The following is a 19874-nucleotide window of genomic DNA, read 5'->3' on the forward strand; positions in this document are numbered from 1 at the left end:
ATGTTTATGTGTGTGTATGAGTGAGAGCGAGAGGGGGAGAGAGAGAGAGAGAGAGGGAGGGAGGGAGAGAGAGAGATATATATATATACAATGGAGTGAGGAGAAGAACCAAATCAGGAAATTGATAATTTGATATTGGCATAATTTGAAGGGAACGGGAAATACAGTGAACAACAGTGAAAAATGACTTACGGAAGTTTCCTCCGTAAGTTATTTTCTCCCCATAGCCCAAAAACATTTTACAGGGGAAAACAATTTACAAGTGATTTGTACATCCAAACAAACGGGGCCTTAATTACCGTGAGACGCTTCAATGAATTTAACTACCAAAAAAAATAGTATGAATTTAAAGTATTTCTTCAGTTGATAACTTGATACACAATCATCTCTCGGTGTGCAAGGGTCGTAATTGCTGAACCGTTTTTCCACCATTTCTCCTAAAATCAATTGGTGTTAGGAAGGGCTTCAATTAAGTTTTTTATAGCATTCGACATCGCACTTGCAAGTCTGTTTTTAGAGCGGTCGCAACAAGTGGTATTATGTAACTAAATCCATAGAGGCACTCCGGGCCCAACAGTAACCCGCGTTTTTTGTAAGGGTTAGTGGATGTACTAGTTTTGGGTTATATCACCTCCACTTGGAATGACTTTTGGTTGCCATTTCCATTTCACATTGAGCAGCTGAAGTCTACAATTTCGGATGATGAAACTCTCAGCTCTTTTATTCTACTCAGATGTATGCCACACCATTGAGACAATCTTTTCTTGCCTGCTAAAAAAGAATGAAATGCTAATCTTATTCAGTGTCTCTTTCCTCCCGATATTTTCTCAGTTATCTTGTCCATTCCTTTATCTCAGTTTGGTTTGAGGACAGATTTGTTTGGGGTATCACTGAAGATGGGATTCGGTGCTAAGTCAGCTTCCTCTACTAACCTCTTAGAACTTAAACGTCAAACCAATGCAAGATCTTTTGCTCTTAGTTCTATTACTCATCCTTTTTCGCCAGCCTTCAAGTGGGCTTTTAATTTGGCCCTTACATATTCCACACAAGCTGCAGCTTTTCTTATGGCAGTTCAGAGACGGAGCCAAGAATTTTACTACACAGGGGCGACCGGCCATGTGCCATGATTGCTTACCAGTGAGTGATATTTTAGTGAGAAGAGGATGGAATGGAGTCTCCACTTGTGTTTTCGATCTGTAAGAAGACTCATGAAAGTTTGGTGCATCTTTTCCTTCAATGTGATTTTGTGAGGCCAGTTTGGTTTGGTTCCTATTTAGGGATTGTAATACCCTTTTACCCGAAGCATTCCATCTCTTTTTTGGCTGGGCTGGTGGCACCACTTTGGCCAAATATTGGTTACCAATAGGTCCTTTTTTTTCTCCAAATTCACTTGCATTTTATGGTGTAACTTGGCTTGCTAGAAACAAGGCTGTTTTGAGTCCCCAATTTCATCCCCCCACTCATGTGATTCTTCATGCAAATCAACTAAGTCATTCAATAGTTCAAGCTCTTGCAAGCCTTGGTCCAGCAAACTCCACTGTTCAAACTTCATGACTAAGCATTGAACCGATGGAGAATCACACATTATGCGATGCACATATGACATCAAAATTTACTTCCCTGCTTTTCTCTGTTGATGAGCCAATTGTGGATAGATTTTGTGCCAATGACTTTAATTTGCAGCTAAAGAAAGCTGGGTTGGAGTAACCTTCACGGTATGGTTAACTCTAGGCTTGTTGGCTCCTTTTTCAGAAGTTCATTATCCTGAAACGATTGTGCTCCTTTAATTCCTATTATTGAGGCAGTGAGTTGGATGTTAAAAGGAATTTCTTCCATATCAACATTCATACTAATTGCCTCTTCTTTTTTTCATCATCTGAGAAGTATTAAGGAGTTGTCAGCAGTTGCAACCCCTTTTATTTATGGATTTCTACTCTCTTGCTCATTCGACCAACATTTGGAGTATCTCTATGTGTGATTGTTCTAGAATACATCTATGCATCTTTCATGGCAAGATTTGCTGCTTCTTCCAGGATCCACTTAGACATGCATAACATCCTTTTGACAATGGATGACTTGCGAGATGGATTTGTTTTGGTTTGTCTTTTGTTGTTTTGTAGTTTCCCTGGTTATCATGTAATCGTGTTTCTCCGGGCTATGTTATTTTCTTGTAATGACTCTATTATACCTATGAAGTTCTTATTTGATGCCAAAAAAGGCTGTAGAAGTTCCACTTTTGTATTGCATTTACAATGACGTACTAGTATTACTATTTACAATGGAGTACTAGTAAATTTTTTGTGGCATGTTACTGGTTCTATAGGTAACCAAGACCGTCTGGTAATAATGCTACTGTTTTTCTGTTTTCATTTACCAAAATTCTACTGTACTCAGAGATTTTGAAGTTTGAAAGCTTTTCCCATTTCCCGTAAACCAAAAATGTTTTCAAATTCATTTGTGATTCCCTTGTTTTGAAAACACTAGTGTTATACACGTCGTCTTGTGCTCATCGTCATTTGGCAGGAATATGATGACTAATGATAAAAACTATGTATTGATTGGTATTATCATTGGTAAGTGTGGAGAAAGCTTGCAAACTATGGTATCGGACAAGGCCGTTGTGGGTTGGACGTCTTTGGCCACCTCTGCTTCCGGCCACTGTTGTCAGTCATTACCTTTGGGCACTGCTACCAGCTATCTCCATCAATCCATCAAGTATCCTAAACTATGCATAAGAGTCCCCTTCAGCAAAATTAAATCCACAAATAAGGGTAAAAAAAAAATCCACAAATATGCCAATTCTTCGATGGAAAAAAAAAACGTAATTGTTGTGACCATCTACTTAATAATTTACATGAATTATACACTCTAAAATCTCAAATATTACCCTTTGTTAGCACCCCTACCTGAGTCCTTGTACCACACCAATATTAATACCATTTCTGAATGCTAGATGAACAAAACATCGAAAAAGCCAAAGCCACAAACAGAAGGCTTCTCCTAGAGAAAGGCATTAGAGATCGTTTCCACAATTTCCAGCATCCTATATAGCATTTCCAATTAGAACTAAGGACATGGAGATGCTAAAAATCACATCAACGAAGGAATACTTCCTTCATCCTACCAATACTTTGGCGAGCGTTTTGGTTACAAATCTATACATGTGCTTATTGGAAGACTGCCGCAAATAAAATGGAGGAATAGAAATGAAAAAAGATTACTTTAAATACGGCTTAATGCCAGATGATGCTTCGTTGGTTTCACATAGAGTGCTGATTGGCTAGCATTCGCCAAGTTGCTGTAAAGATCCTGCTATCTTCACCAGCTCTACAACATTATAGCAAACATATATCAGCTAACCTGCTAACAGAAGCAAAATGAAGAACAAACCTTCATTAGAGCAGACTAGCAAATATTAGGCATTAACCATCAAGCATCAATAACACATTGTGTGTTAGGGTAGAAAACCTGTACGATCGTTTGATAAGGCAGATTTTCTCCGCCATGAATAATCTCGATATACCCCCACTAGCAAGTCCTACGTGTTAATGGTTAACTTCTATTTGGAATGGGCTGACTTTGAGATAGCATGGTGTAGCTCTTTTACGAGAATCACCAGAATGCCTCCGCATAATCTAACTACTTCGAGGTATCTCCCCCAGTCCATCCCAGGGTGTTCCACTAAGGCTCCAATTGGATAGATGTGGGTTTCAAATCAAAGCATTTGGAGTCAACTCAACCGATAATTTAAGTGATTAAATTACAGGTGACTTGTGAAACCAGATGGGAGATAGAAACAAAGAAAAGATGTAGAACAATGCTGGGGTCCTTGCATAGAATGCCAAGAAGCATCATCGTAGTCATTGTTTGGCACGTCGAGGTGTGTGAAGCTACCCCGGACACATGGTTATTGTACAAAACAAAAAAGTTTTGGGGACAAAATTGAAGCACGGTGGTTCTTATCTTATTTCAAGTGTCAAACTGGACAAAGGAAAGAAGAAAAGACGTGTTACTACAAATGGGTTCTGTATTACGCGAACTTGGAAACAAATAACATTCTCCAGCCAGTAAAGAGCAATAAATTCAAGATCATGGTTTATAAAGGGGGTGAGCAACTGTCAATGTAGCGGGGAACCCATGGGGTGCGCGAGCATGAACTTGGAGATGTGAATTGAAGTAAAGGAAATATTAACAGAAATCTAGAAACCAAAAATAACATACATCTCCACTGTTTCTTATTATGCAACATTCGAGGCTTATCCTGCATATAGGTATGTGCAACCGTAAAGTCAATAAAACATTTGTATCGAGACATGCAACAGAGGTCAGGTATTCACAAAAATTTGTGGTCATGCATATAATCTGACTCCAATCTGACTAAACATATAGCACCCTTCTTGGCAGGAGATATAATTTTAAATATTGTTGTAGGGCCTCCTGTAAGGTGGAAATTTACCTACAAAATCTGAAGAATCTTGAACTTCATACACAAGGAATCTACTCTTGCAGCCTCAGCCGATTGAAGAACACGAAGAAACGGTACTGGGGAGCCCAATACATAAACCCCACAACAGGTCCCCCTTTAATAAACTGCAAAATCCAATAACAGTATGTTTTGAACAATCAGTAAATATTTGAGGAAAAGCAAAATAAGCAAACTTACAAAAACTCATATCAAATACAAAAAATACAAATAAGAAATATATAAATGGGCGAGAGAACTAGTAGAATTAAAAACCTTTCCATCAAGAATAAAAAGCTCGCCATCTACCCATCGAGGATTCAGAAATCCTGGCTCAGCAAGCCTCCCTTGTCCTTTATACCGAGCAATCTGAATTGCAAACAAGATCAGAAGATGAACCACAGCTTGAGAAAAAAGGGAATGTGGTTACAATGAAAGGTCCCAGTTTCTACAAGGATATAAAGTCTATACAATGCAAGGTTCCAATTTTAATGAGCAAGTGATATACCGGTCCAAATTCTTCAGGAATTATCCCTTTATGAGGAAGCTGGTATCTTTTCCCAACTTTCGCACGGAATGCTACCTGTAGAAACAGACAAGAATACCATATATTCATTTGATGAAGGTTTAGAGAGACTAGACACAAAGATGATTTTTTCTAGAGGAAATTATTACACAGCTCAACAACTTGCTAGAACCAAGTTATGCCAAGAGTAACCAGCAACCACACACAAAAAAGGAGGAAAAACGTTCTTTAACGCTGCTACCAGGTGATATGAAGCCGAAAAATGCATCTTAATAACACTTTACAACCATAATGGACAGCAGTTTGATGCTAATACAAGAATAGGAGCTTAGACCACTCGTAATGACATCATTGAAGAAGTGCAACGGCATTATGAATCTGCATTTCTAATTTATTATAAAAATGAAGTGCCGAACAAGTCTACATTGCACAAGGTGTTTGATGTAATGCGATTTGCATTTACAACTTTGGAATGTCTACAAGAGGAAAGAAAAAGGGAGAACAAGAGGAAAGAGAACAGTTGAGATAACTGAACCATGAAGCTATCTCAAATATTAACCAACGATTCTCCGCTAATTTGACACCGCATGCATATTCTAATTAGACAAGGCCTACTGTTATAAAAGACAATATACAACTAAGTTATTATCTACAACAAGGTCAATTTGGTAAGAACAGAGTTCACCTCAGTTTCTGATTTTCTTGTGAACCTAAATCAAACCAAGATAAGGTTCTAAATAGATAACATACAACTCCACTGATACAGTTGCAAGGTAATATAAACATCTTTCGATGTGTTTGAATGCGAACAACTAATATGAATCACATGGATATGCTGATTGAGCAAGGAGATCGAGATTTGTGTAGCAACTTGCATCTAATAATGAAAAAAAATTGGTTGAACAGAAGTGCTGACTCATAAACTGAAAGAGTAAACCCAACTTTATGACAGGATATTCAGAGAATATATGCAAATAAAAATTTCAGAGTTACCTGGCCAGCTGGCACATAAGGATCCCCAGTTAATTTTACAGCTTCTACATACTCATAAAATTCAAGATTTAGAGGCTCCTTAGAGCCACCATCCTCCTGCCACTGGCCAACTTTGCGTCTCAGATGAATGACTTCAGAAGAACTAAGCCCATCTGCACTAATGTACAGTCCTGATAACGAAAGCACAACTTTTATGAGTATAACATACACACTCTGTGTTCATAGCAAAGTTGGTGAAAGGACCAAAGATACAACAAATGCAATGAAGTTCAGGAATGAAGAGAAGTAAAAGACTGCACTGTAAGCAGCAACATATTAACATGAGCCAACAACTTTACTAATTAAATTACCATTCAGAGGATCTTGAGATGCTGGAATCTCAATCCGATTAAATGTTGTTGATCCAGAAAGCAATTGACGATTTTTAGCTCGTCTGCGTGAGAAAGTTTGCAGTTCAGCAATAGCTTCACGCACCTGCATAAGAAGCACTGGTTAAGAATTATCGATTAGCCAAATTGTAGCTTTCGAAGTAGATATTCTGCAAAATTGGAGTAAGAAGCTATGCCGTGTAAACATTAGAAACTAACCCTTGTAGGAATTTTCTCTCTGCCCATAAACATTGCCAGGTCAAACATGACATGGTCAATGCCATGCTTAGCCTTTTTACCTCGTAGAGTTCGCCCTTTGACCTTAGGAACCTGTTGATTTTCATCTTTATCCACAGAAAATGAAAATGACAAGCGACCCTTTTTCTCCAACCTAGCCGGTACTCGAATTAAATTTTTATTAGGTTCACTATGGGAAACTTTCTGTACAAGACCATCACTACTGCAGATAACCGTGATTTCACTTTGTTGGTCCCCATCAAGAATTCCATCGCTAGCATTTAGTTCTGTCTCTTTCAGCTCTTGATCGCTTTCACCTTTATCATCTTCAGTATCAACACTTTCCAACTCACCATCCTTCTCTTCATCTTCTTCATCAATCATTTGTTCAATCACCTTCGAAATTAGATCCTGGTCTACATTTTCAGAAGTTGTCACACTCAAAACCTTGAACTCCACACCAGGTATCATATCACGCAAAACATTATCAAAACCGGGTATGCCAGAATCATCATCTTTATCTTCACTGTCTTCTGGACCAGAAAACAGATCAGGTTTGTTTGCAGTGGAGTCTAAGGTATTCAAGCTCCCAGTAGGATCGAGTGGTTTGGATGGAACAAAAGGGAAGTCTCGAGGAGGCCCCATCCGCCTTAAGTACACAGCCTACAAAATGTAAATTCCCTCAGAGAGCTTTCTAGAAAAAAGGAACGACCAATACCCAGACCAGGAAAGTGCACAGACGCAAAATCTGCATATAGCTGAATATCTGCAGTCACCAATCCGGTCACATGTATAGATGAATGAGCGTATTTGCATGCAGACTACAAAACATGTGCATAAAAGTACACAAAAAATGGTATTCCCTCTCTCTATGAGAATGAAATCGACCCCGCGCCCCTGTAGACAAGGATAGATGTTACCTGTGTCAATGTGACTCGCGATTCATTACGCTAGAGATGATAATTGGCAAGATATAGGCTGCATAATCAAGCAGATAATTCTTACACAACCAAGATTAAAAGACAACCTCAAACAATGAGGATGGTTTAAGCTGAAAAGAGGGAAAAATTGAGCTACAGAGGTGATGAATCTGGCAGTCACCCTCTCCTCCATAGTATAAATGCCTATAGCCAGAGGCAAAGACATTAATCTTTTCCAAGTGCTTTTCTAGCCAATGGGTCAATGGACGTTCTTTAGTGTACAAGGGATCATAATGCCAAGCGAAGAAAATGAATTACATTATCCTCAGCAGATTGCACGTTACTCTGATATTCTTACTGATCCCAAATAGCTGATATTTTTGCACAAATTGATCACTTCACTAATTGATGCAGGAGCATACGTCACACTTACGAAGGCCAAGTGGGCCCACTAGGTCACTTTATTTGAGTCTCGATCAGATTTATTTTCAGTTTATCTTTAGGGTTTTGAGTTGTGCTGTGTCTAATGTTAGTCCTATAGACATAAGTTAAGTTCCTAGTCTATTTCAAAAAAGTCATGTGACTGGCATGTGACTTTTTAATTATTTTGGAAGGCTAGGGTTGAAGGGTTTGTTTTGTAATCAAGGGCTAGGACGCTAGGGCTTCTATAACCCTAGTATAAATACTCTTTTGGCTTCTATAACCCTAGTATAAATACTCTTTTGTAAGCTTTTGCAGCCAGTTTTCTACCTCGCAATTACAGAATCTTAGATTCTAGAGACATCTTGGGTTGAAACCCTAGAGTCTTCTCTCTTTTATGTTCTATCTTTAGTTTTACATCAGTTTCTTGCTGTTTTCTGGTATTTGCTACATCACTAATTCACAATTCTAATGTTTACAGCAGATGACATCCACATTTCACATTGGAGAATCTGAGTTCACAAGAAGATGAAGAGAATGATGGAGGAAAACTATAAGACATTCGGGTTCATACTAAAAAGATTTACCATAAGAAAGCACCCTCGTATCCTTTCTGCACGACAGCATGCCAATTACTACACATCAAGGACAATTATTACATAAAACTTCCACTTAAAGAGGTACATAGATTGTTGTCTATAAATCATTGAAACCCTCAATCCGATATTGTAAGGGAATAGTGATTTTGCATGCAACTAACTATTTCAGGAGAGTTAATAGCTTGATACACAAATTTTTACCAATTGGTGGTATCACTGTACTTTCAAGTTCTTGAAATATAAATAGTTAAATGAAACTCTGAGAACTTCACCAAAAATTCAATGCTCAAGTTCTACAAGAAAACATAGCCAGTTAGACAAAAACTCACCATTGGGACGATTACTTCAGCACTAAATTTGTCTACAATTAATTGGTTCGGGTCTCTGCCAATACAATATATCTTTGTAATAACGCTTTTATGGCATAGTGTGTATATATAGGGTGTAAACACCAAGGCAGCACCCTAAATACTCACGGCCCTGGCCACAACTAAAGGTATCACGAGTAGTAGCATGGGTACATCATCCCTCAAATCGTAATGATCTAAAACTTCACATGAATATAATCGGCAAATACCAAGCAGATGAAAACTTATCCATAAGATATGGTACACCATCCCTCAAATAGTAATGATCTAAAACTTCACATCAATATAATCGGCAAGTACCAAGCAGATGAAAACTTATCCATAAGATATTAGCATAGACCGCGTGCCAGAAACCATGTACATGTTTATAGGTTCTGCAATTACAACAATTCTTCCTCATGGAGGAGGGCAAAGAAGGTACCTGCTGTTTGTATTCACCCTTCTTATTAACTGTAAGAAAAATTTCAAACAGCGGAATTCCAGCTGTAGCTGTTGCAAGCTGCCTGGAAAATAAAGATAGTCAGCCAAAATTGGACTCCAGGAGGATGCTAGCTTATCTGGTTCATGAAGCCTACGTATTGGAAAAACAAAATGGACAATATAGAGCAAGAAGGTGCAGCAGAGCATTGAAAATGAAAGTAAACCTGTCCTCAATGCAAACGCATATTGCTTGTGGTTATAAATGTGCATAACATCTACAGTGTTTGCAAATACCTTTATGTACATGTCCTGATGCATTAACGGAAGCCAGTCCAACAATCAGTAGTAGTTACGTAGAAGAACAAAATATGGTAGCCCCCCGTGCCGTATCCCGGAGCCGATTCATAAATGAACTAGCATCTGAGGGGCAAAAGCGCATCAACATAAGTTTGTTTAAACTTTCCATAGGCATGGCCCTTCCTACGAGAGGTATCTCAAGCCTCGCTTTATGTATATACTTTCAAAAAAGCCAATCTCATCTCAATGAAGAAAACTATATGGCTTGAGGCAAGTGCATAGCCCTATAAGCCAGCCAATCGCGTAATCGAACTGTGTTGCACCAAGTAGGATAGAAGGAGCGCTAGTAGCAAATCCCTGAGATTGCACACATCTTTGTTTGGGCAGAAAAAGCCTGATAAGGCATTGAGGTGCCTAGGACGTTTAGCCCACAGCTACAACTTAAGGCTACAACTTAAGGCTTGAGGTTTGACTTTGGCATCGAATAAGTCTTATAGACTTCAGCTCCGGGGGCCTAGTTCCTAACTATAAACCGAAATCTTCCTTCTCGACAAGAAGTCCTACCCTATTCATGAACCCTCTCTCCAGCTATGCCCTGCCCGCATTTCCTTTCGAAGGGGGCCATATCTCCACCTGCTGCCAATAGTCTTTCTTAGGAATTATACGGAATGGTCACCTAGAGGAATGGCATCCCATAAATCAGGCTTGAAAAATCCAGGAAAGATCCAAAGGATTAGAGAGAGTACCGGCAAGGCAAGACACAAGCAACCACATGTGAGCCTCTTGAGGAAGACTCCACGATTTGAACCTTTCACGATGAATCCTCGTCCATCTCAATAACAAGATCACGTAATTGAATTTGGCCTCTGTTCTATACAATGGTAGTACTCGCCGATGCACATAACAGGCAGGAGTTCTCAAAAACTTGTATCAAAGACTGACTTATTCAATTAAAACATTTCACTGAAACCCATGTTTTAATTTAATTTACGCTTTACCTAGTTAAGGGGGTTGGGGTATAGAACGCAGAAGCATAGGATCTACTGTTGCTGTAGAGCAGAAGGGACAGGCTGCTTTCTCTTTGCTTTATTTCAGCTATTATAAGGCTTTACTTAGCGAGACTTAGAGAAAGCCCGGTTGGATATATTGGAACATGGGCAGCGGCTCTAGGAATGTGCAAGGAGGTAGATGGGCCCAAGTGTTTGGGACGTTGTTCCGATCGAACGGAGAGGGGTAGTAAACTTAGATCGACTCATGTAACGTTTTTTGTCCAAAGCACCTTCTCCCATCTATCAGCACACTGGCAGGTAGGGCAACTCTATGTGCTGTAGAAAGGAGTAGGGAGTGGGGACCAAGACCAGCGAAATCTTTTCATTTTGCTTCTGACACTTTCAGACACTTCTGAAATTTCAAAAAAAATCACTTGCAACTTGTCTATTCTCTCTTTTATGGGGCTTCATCCTGCCCTCAAATTAGACCAGGTGTAGTTTGGTTGAGAGTGAACAAGCTAATTATATATGGCATAAGCTGTCTATATCGTAATGTCAAGGAAAAGATCGAAATACTTGATCTTGAAACCATGCTGGCTCCAAGTTTCCAAGATAATAAATCCCTGTTTTTGCACTTGCAGCAACAACAAAAGAATAACTGGCAGGGGTTATGGCAAGTGGGAGGGCTTGGTAGGGTAGGTGGGTAGAGATGGAAGGCTCGGTGACTGTGGTCTCAGGCCCTGCTTACCCTTACGTGGTTGATTTGGTTTGAGCTTAACAGAGGATCTTTACTAGGCATGGAAGAGTTATGGACAAAGAGTCGTGTTTTGATCACCTTATACAGTAATAGTACCATGGTCAGTCTCTCCGCACCTAGATTTTTGTGGATTTTGTACATTCAATTGACAAAGCAGAACAGGAACAAAAGATTCTTGTAGTTGAACCCAATTTAATGAGAAACAAGGCTTAGTTGGTTTGCTTCATAATCAATCCTCCATTAAATATGTTCAACAATCAACATTTTTAAAATATGAACTATTGTGTATGTTACGTGGACACTACTAAGTGTATGAAATACCTGTAACGGATACTTGGATAAGGTATATTCATCTACCTGGCACGTGCAGACTGTAGATGGACATTCACCCAATGACCATATTTAATACATTCTCCAAAATTATGCATGGGAATATATATTCTTTATGTGTGTGCCCTTAGATGAAATTTGACTACCCATACGTGAGCCAATGCGACCCAGACTATGTAAGTTTGAGTACTCCATTCCTTGTAACTGAGTTTTTATAAAGAACAATCCATATGTTAGCTTGATATTTAAAATTTCCTTAATTAAAAGAATTTGACCCCCAAGATCAAACATAGCTGAGAGACAAGCCGTTGTACAAAATGTCCCTCCCTCTCTCATAAATAAGTTGTCCTATCCCTATGAAACTCAAGAGATTCAGATGACCATAAATTCTGCTATCTGAGAGGGCAAGAAGTCCTTCTGTACCCCAACCAAAAACTGAAATTCAGGAAGAGAAACTTAGAAACCAGATCACAGAGCAAGACCCATGAATGCCTTCAGACAAGCAAACAATCCCCCAGCAAAGAACTCTCTTGTTACCAAAAATCTCATGGACATATTAGATATATAACCAATGCTCCAATCCTAAACCTAAGGGCTTTTTCTGTACCAGAGCTGTTTTTTTTCCACAATGCTTCAGTCCCATAAAAACTCAATACACCAACAAAGTGAATGAACTTACCGGGGACTATAACTTCTTGCCACATATCTTCCATGCTCTGCACTTATTCGAATAATACGTCCGTAAGGATCATTACTATCTTCTGCAATTCCAGCCCACCAACCCACCTGAGATGCCAAGTAAAGTAAAACAAACAACGTTAGACGAAATAAACTTCTTATATGCATCTGCACCATACACATTATTGATGCTTGAAACAAATTACAAGGGCGCAACATGGAAATTGGTGTTAGATCGCTTGATAAAAATTGTTGGGCCCATTTCCTAACAACTTAAGCTTTTGGGAGACTACTTAACATGGTATCAAAGCTCAGGTTGCAAGAGGTCTTGGGTTCAAGTCTCTCCGTCTGCATTTGTTCCCCAGTGGCACTCTGCTTCTCCCCTTCATATTCTGTTTCGTTCTGTCTATGAAAATTTGCATCTCTACGTGCAAGACGGGGTTGCTCATGAGAGAGGGTGTTTTTTTTTTTTTTTTGGAAAGTAAAATTTTATTTCACCAAAAAACGCAGGAAGCTACAAAAAAAACTCACAGGGGCATACCCCTGGCTCAACTATACATCAATTTCAATCGAAAAAAACAGACTCTTATCTCAAGTATTTATCCCAAAAATCCGAGAATCTAAAAGCCAGTCATCACACAATCCCCTATTCTGGGCAATAAACTTCACCGTAGTCCAAGAGCTTAACCGTAGTTCAAGGCAAGGTCCAGGGGTGTCCCTGAGGTTGTTCATGCTATTTTTGATGCCATTCGAGCTCGAGAGAGGGTGTTAGATAGCCTGATATAGATTGTTGGGCCCATTTCTTAACAGCTTAAGCTTTTGGGAGAGTTGGTAACTTAACAATTGCAACACTTATTTAGGAAGGGTAAATCGAAGAATGAACTCAAGTCATTTTCACAGAGGTATTCCAATGAGTCATTTACCACTTGATAATCACAGGAAACTGAAACAGTTGGGAAAAAAATTAACACATATCATGTTCAACTACGCATCCTAAGCATACGAGAAAGAATATCTTCATAGCATCAGGTCCACAAGGACCACAACACACCAAATATTTAAACAATATGAAACAAATCAAGAAAAACATGTGTTTAAACCAAGATCCACCTAGAAAAGAGGAAAATCTTCCACCTTGGAACCGGCAATCGCACACTAGCACAAAAAAAAAAAATAAGTACAAAGACAAACTGTTACATGCACGTTTACCCAAAGTAATTGGGACAAAGGCTTTTTGAGTTGAGTTGATTTATATGCATATTATCCTCTGAACACTAAACTCACCAATCCTGCCCCAGCATAATCTCGTACAAAAGCTGCATCTCTATAGCGCTCTTCTTTTACAGCTCTCTGCAGTGACAACCCCAAAATATGAATGAAGATATTCAACAGAATCAAAAGATAAGTGTAAATAATGCTCGTTGGTAAGAGTGGTAAAACAGTTCTCCTACATTCAGATGCGACATCACTCTGCCAACAGTATCATTTGTAGCTGCAGCTGCAATTGCCACCTTAAGACTAGAAGCATCTTCGAAATCCTCTAGACTAACAGCATGAGCTAACTGTGACTGTTGAGTCAAATACCGTGATATTAGTAGCATCATAAAAAAAGTGTGCGCTTTGTGTGTGGATGCGGATCTAGGAGAGGAGATTGCAAAGAAGATGATCTCTCACAGTGGAAGACAGCAAAATAATAGGCACCCTGTAATATTATCCTCCTACCTAGCAACATGTTGAGTGAAAGAATGCCGACCTTCAGAAAAAATGCGAAAGAAGCCTTAATAAGCTAGCAAAGATGCACAAATCTCAAATAGGACCTTGAACCACCATTGTCTAATGAATTACAACGTATAATTGCTCTCATTCTAATTAATTGAAGTGGCAAGAGTTATGTATTTGCTTTCAACCACTAGCTTTTGTTTAGTATGTTACCAATCTATGAAGTATATGGACATTCAAGGACAGGAACATTGATACGGAGAACATTAAAATAAGTCAAAATATAGCTACGGCTGGGATATGTTGGTAGAAAATTATTTTCTATGCCCAGAGCCCAGAGGAGAATAGTATAATAGTATATTTATCAGTAAAAAGCCAAATAAGAGAATCAGTTAAACAACTCAACTCATTAAGGTTTGAACTGAGAAGCCTCAGCTTAATGCCAAAATAAGGTACAAACTACTGACAGTGTTTAATGTCATTACATTATAGAAGTAACAGACCAAAGCCTAATTCTAAAAGCATGCAAAGCAAAGAAAAGGGTCTCATGACTCTCATCAAGCTAACTTCATTACTATAAAAGAAAAACCATATTATGGCTGGGGTAGACCAAGGGTTTTGTGTACCCTGTATGCATGGAGAAGTAACATGCAAATTACCAATTCCCAGAACGTAGCCTAGTACCCAATATGGGTACGAAATGGTTTCAGAAGTACTCGTACATCATAGTTCCTGATTAAACAATTGATTATAAGGTTGTTCTTGTCACCTCAAATCCATGTCATTTTATGCATTCCTATTATACCTGCTGGATGTGTGGCACTATACGGAGAGCAATCCTTAAAGTGGGAATACTCATTGATGGCTGCTGCACACTGACATACACTACAAAAAGCATGAACGGCTTCTCTCAGTTTCATATGCAAAACCTAAACTATGCTCTCCAATCTTGGCTCAAACTTAAATTAAAGTAAAAGTCCACCAAAAACCTTTACCGCTGCTTTACTCAAAACTCGTTACATATGTTGGCATGGTTTCTAATCTTATTCGTTCGGTTCCATAGGGCATCAATAATGTAAACCTCTCAATCAACAAGTGATTTCTTAATGTTTTGGCCCAATAAGCTATGGACTAACTTCCTGACTGACAGAGTAAGCAAAGACACAAAAAGCTGGTGTAATGTAAGAAGAAAAAGGAAATCGATTCTAGTACCATTCTGATCGCCTCTTCCGTGGTCCTTCCAATACGTACAACTATTCAAGGAGAATATATTGCCCTGAATACACTTTTGCTATTAGTTCTTATTTCTAATAAACTCACACCCAGGCTACCCAGGCAAGAACCGCAAGAGAGGTTTTCCTATCATCCGCCACGAGAGGAGTGTTGTCTTGCAAGATTGAACTTGCTAAGTTGAAGCAAGTAAAAGTTCAAAATCTAAAGTAACCCAATTAGTTTAAGGTTATTTTGTGCCTTTCACATATCTTATCCTTATACAGTCAATAAAATTTATGCAGTTGGTGAAGCTTTACTCAATTTTACATTTATTCAAGTGGAGTTAAAAAGTCGAGTAATAGGTTGGATATAAATTTAGCTCTAGTACCCAAATACTAATTAGTTACATCTGTTTAATCTAATAATCTGACAATGGGGAATGTGTGTTTGGGAAAATTTTATTTTCCCAAGGACATTGGGTATGATTAATGTTTATTGATTTAAAACGACCCTAAGAGCATCCACAATGTAATAATCAAAACCAAAAGGTTGATAAAGTTAGCAATGTGTGCTCAAAAAAGTACTCACATTGTAATAATCAACTTAGCAACCTCTTAGCAACTCATCAAATTTGGGCATTTGGATAATCAAAACTAGCAATCTTTTACCAATAACCAAATTTATTGGACCCCACATCTTCTCAATCAAGTACAACCATCATGGAAAAGTGAAACTCACCCTCCATAAAGCAAATGCTTTATTGGTAGATGAAGCTCACTCTCCACTTTGTCAAGTGGTTGTGCATTTAACAATATTGATCACTTTATGGATTTTAACAAATGCTCTTCATTTTCACTTATTTTACTAGGATGCCATTCAATGTAGACCATTAGATTGAGGGGGAAAAAAACTGACTGTTAGATTTGAATTTTTGCCAACTCATTTTGATTATGGGCAAAAAAAAAAATAATAATGTGGGACTTGACATTGCTAACTTTAACAACCTCTAAATGGATAATCAAAATCTGATATGGCAAGTTTTGATTATTACATTGTGGATACTCTAAGGACACTAAATATAACCAACAAGACAGTGATGCGCTTAACTTTCTTTTTCCCAGTGACAGGGTTATTGGGTTGTTAATTACTGTAAAGGGTGTGGATACTGCTCTCTGGAGTCTATAAAAGGTGTGGATACTCTTCTATATGCTCGGGCCCAAAACCTCCAAGCATTTAAAGTGTTGATACACGACCATTAGGCTAGAAGCACAAGTCTTAATATCTCAACATTTCCCAAAATAAGAGAGCAGCTATAGGACTGATATATATCACACTTCCATTTTACTGTACATGTGGTGACATAAGAGCATCTCCAACTAAGGATGACAAATTTGACATGACATGCAAGCGGATGAATTGGCATTTGAAACAACTCGAACAAAGATATCAATTGCTTAGATTGCATTTGTATCTCCTTATCATTTCAAATCTTCGTCTTTAATTACTTTATTGTCCAAAACTTTGTAATGGAAAGATAGCGAACGATTAAAGTAAATATCTACTAAAACAACATGTTCGGTGTATTTGTTGCAGTGTACATTTTCAACGATGTCAAATTCTAGGAGCATCTCCAATGTGAGGAGCTCCACCTAGGAAAATTGGCCCCACAAGCCTCTCTAGTCTTACATTCAAATGCAAACAAAGCGAACTAACAAATGGATTTGGCAGCAACCATTTTGCTTCGAAATTAGCAACAGGTGCCAATGAAAAAGTGACTTCATGAACTACAAAATATAGCATTTTAGTTTACTAGATTATGAGAGCAAATTTGAAGCCATAAATGTAGAGGAAGGACGTTGTGTGTCCAATTTGATGTCAAATTGCCCACATCAACCTAATACATTAGGCATCTCCAAGTTTGAACCAAAGGTTGGAGATGCTCTAGCATGTCAATTTGCTACATTAAATCTCTAAAAATTTGACATCCCAAATTCAACGATAAGGTTCGAGATTCTTTAGAACGGCAATAAATAATAAATGGCATAGCATCTCTCATGAAATATCTTCGCATAATGTTAGGAAACATTGCGTTGCCAAATTCTCTAGATTTTATTATTATCTTTCCTATTTAGTCTAGGTTATTATTGATGTTTCCTAGTAAGAAATATCCTTTTTATGAATTTTCCTAATTTGACATCCCAAATTCAAAGCTAAGGGTGGAGATGCTCTAAAAAAAAAATGACACACAACATTTCTCATGAAATATGTTAGCATAGCGTTAGCCATTATGAAATATTGTCCTGTTTTCTATGTTTCATTGTTATGTTTCTTAAGACTAGGTTAATATACATGTTTCCTAGTTAGTCTTGTTTCCTAGTTAGTCTAATTTCCTTGTTTTGTATATTTTTCTCATTTGTTTAAGTTTCTTAGGTATCTCCAACGCCATAACCAAAATTGGATAGTCTAAACTTGCCACCTCATCTTTTTGTTACTTATTCAAGGATTATTAATGTTAACAATGTGAAGTCCCACAAGGGTCCATAATCCAAAAGCATTTTTAGTAGAGAGAAAAAGGGAGAGTTGGAAATAAATGTAAGCAGGTGCATCCTGATAGTGAAGGGGGAGAGAGAAAGAAATCGAAAGGAATTAGTTAGTGTGTGCTCCCCATTAAATTTGATTATCCAAAAGAAAAAGTTGCTAGTTTTGTTATCGAAAGGCCAAAATTTCGTTATTGGTTAAGGGTTGCTAAGTTTGGCCATATCAATGTGAATCATATTTCGGACTAAAATTACTAACTTTAGAATTGGGGACACTCTTAGTCACCGTGTTTCTTAGTCACCGTGTTTTGTAGTCTATATAATGGCGTACTAGGATGATGTTTTAATATAAGGCTGAAATATGGTAATTACCTTCAAAAGGGACACAACTTGCTCCTGCTCATCCACCTCATCGAAATGCTTCCGCCACCGGTCCCAATCCCAATCCCTATCCCTATCCTCATCACTACCCTCCACACCTTCGCTTTTCCTCTCCACAACGCCAACGCCCCTCGCAACGTCTTTCGACTCGCCGCCGCCACGGACTGAGCTCAGGTTGTCGTCGAACCACTTAACCGCACTCCTCACGACTTCCTGAACGGCCGAGTCCCAGCGGAACGAATCGGCAGAGTCATTGCCGTTGTTGTTGGTGTTGAGGCAGCGGCAGAGGGTGGAGTCCGGAGCCCTAGAGAGGAAATGGTGGGAGCTGGAGAGAGAGTACGATGATCGTTTCGATTTGGAGGAGATTCTGGCGTTGTGGAAGGTGAATTTGTGAGGGTTTGGATCGGGGCGTGTGGATGATGATGGGGGTGGAAATGTTGGCGGGGAGATCGACGCCATGAATTGAGAGAGAGAGAGAGAGAGAGTATGTGGTTTGAACAGGAGATGAGAGAGAGGAGGAGGGAGGAGGAAGATGAGTCTGTAAAAGGAAGGGATAAGGATAATTTTGTGAGGTAGGGTAGGCCCAGGAGCATTACGGGGCAGGTAACGCTTGTGCAAATCACGAGACGACGTGTACGGTGTTGAATTTAAGAGGTCACAAAAAAAAAAAATTTTGCTAGTCGTTTTTAGGTTTTGTTTGGTGTAGTCCCAGACAGCAGAAAATGGTCTTTTTCAACGAGAATCACTTCTAGTGAAGTTTGGTTACTCATCTTTCTCCTTTAATGGTGATCAGGGTTTGAGTCCTACAAGGGCGGGGCTTTGGGGGCCAGGCTATATGTAATCTTTAAACCCTTTGTTCTAACTCTAACACTCTTCTCACACACACTAACCTCCGCCGATGTATAGAATGTTGACAAAAAAAAATAGGCTCATTCCGCTAAGAATTTTATTTTTTAAATACTTATTTTTTTATTTTACAAAACAGATCATTTTTTTCACAATATATTATCTTTAATTGAAAAAATAAGTAGTTCATTTTTCTTAGGAGAACTGGGCCAAAATCAACATTATTAAGTGTTTTTGGGTACTTTGAAATAATAAATCATCACTATTAAGTGCACAAATATAAATACAAAAGTATCTAAAACTGTCATATGTGCATGAAACCTGTACATCTGATTATTTCAAACACACATGTTCTTGGATTTGTGCTCATAGACTCGCCTTTTACAGTAATATTTTCTTCTTGTTTAATGAAAAAATTTCTCATCAAACATTGTCAAAAGGAACTTTTTATAAACAGTTTGTTAAGGGTGCGGGTGCATTTGGTAGAGAGAAAGAGTTTTCCAAAAAGTGGAAAACAAGAAGAATATGAGGCATACCTTTACCTGCCATTGAATGGATTGACGGGATTAAAAAAAACTATTGCTAGTGCCACACATGCTCATATTCATTCTTGGACCCACATGCGCTAGTAACGTGGGATCAATGTCTTATAGGAGTATATTTATTGTGAGACGCAAATACACTCGTATTTTGTGGGACATACTTATATAAGTGTATATAAATGCGGAGTAGTGCTATGTGTACATATGTTATGTACATATAGATTTTGTGGAGCCCACCTCGGATTCTACAAAGATGATTCGAATCGTTCGTTA

The 19874-nt window shown here is 38.5% G+C and overlaps 1 protein-coding gene across 4 annotated transcripts; it reads right to left on the reverse strand.

Annotated features, from left to right (window-relative positions):
* Window positions 1-2775: 2775 nt before the first annotated feature.
* On the reverse strand, window positions 2776-18790 carry LOC131327069 (protein EXECUTER 1, chloroplastic). 4 transcript variants are annotated; one of them, XM_058360062.1, is made up of 12 exons: window positions 18205-18790; window positions 13816-13932; window positions 13649-13714; window positions 12366-12472; window positions 9315-9396; window positions 6569-7249; window positions 6332-6455; window positions 5982-6151; window positions 4971-5045; window positions 4739-4831; window positions 4457-4590; window positions 2776-3327 (listed from the first exon to the last, which is right to left on the reverse strand). In XM_058360062.1, exons 1-11 carry the CDS (start codon window positions 18670-18672, stop codon window positions 4498-4500), a joined length of 2076 nt encoding a protein of 691 aa, XP_058216045.1. In that variant the 5' UTR covers window positions 18673-18790; the 3' UTR covers window positions 2776-3327; window positions 4457-4497. The 4 variants fall into 4 exon arrangements, with proteins under 4 accessions (XP_058216045.1, XP_058216047.1, XP_058216046.1 ...); XM_058360064.1 differs by having other exon boundaries at window positions 2776-3360; XM_058360063.1 differs by having other exon boundaries at window positions 2776-3363.
* Window positions 18791-19874: the final 1084 nt, after the last annotated feature.

This window comes from Rhododendron vialii, chromosome 5a (assembly GCF_030253575.1).
Source record: "Rhododendron vialii isolate Sample 1 chromosome 5a, ASM3025357v1".
NCBI classification, from domain to species: Eukaryota; Viridiplantae; Streptophyta; class Magnoliopsida; order Ericales; family Ericaceae; genus Rhododendron; species Rhododendron vialii.

Bases quoted from the DNA above. Each gene is read 5' to 3' on its own strand.
- LOC131327069 (XM_058360062.1), bottom strand. From the start codon at position 18,672: ATGGCGTCGATCTCCCCGCCAACATTTCCACCCCCATCATCATCCACA. The intron at 13,933-18,204 runs GTAATTACCATA...TTGACTCAACAG, and splicing joins AAGTTGTGTCCCTTTTGAAG to TCACAGTTAGCTCATGCTGT. The intron at 9,397-12,365 runs GTAAGTTCATTC...TTTATTTTCCAG, and splicing joins GCAAGAAGTTATAGTCCCCG to GCAGCTTGCAACAGCTACAG.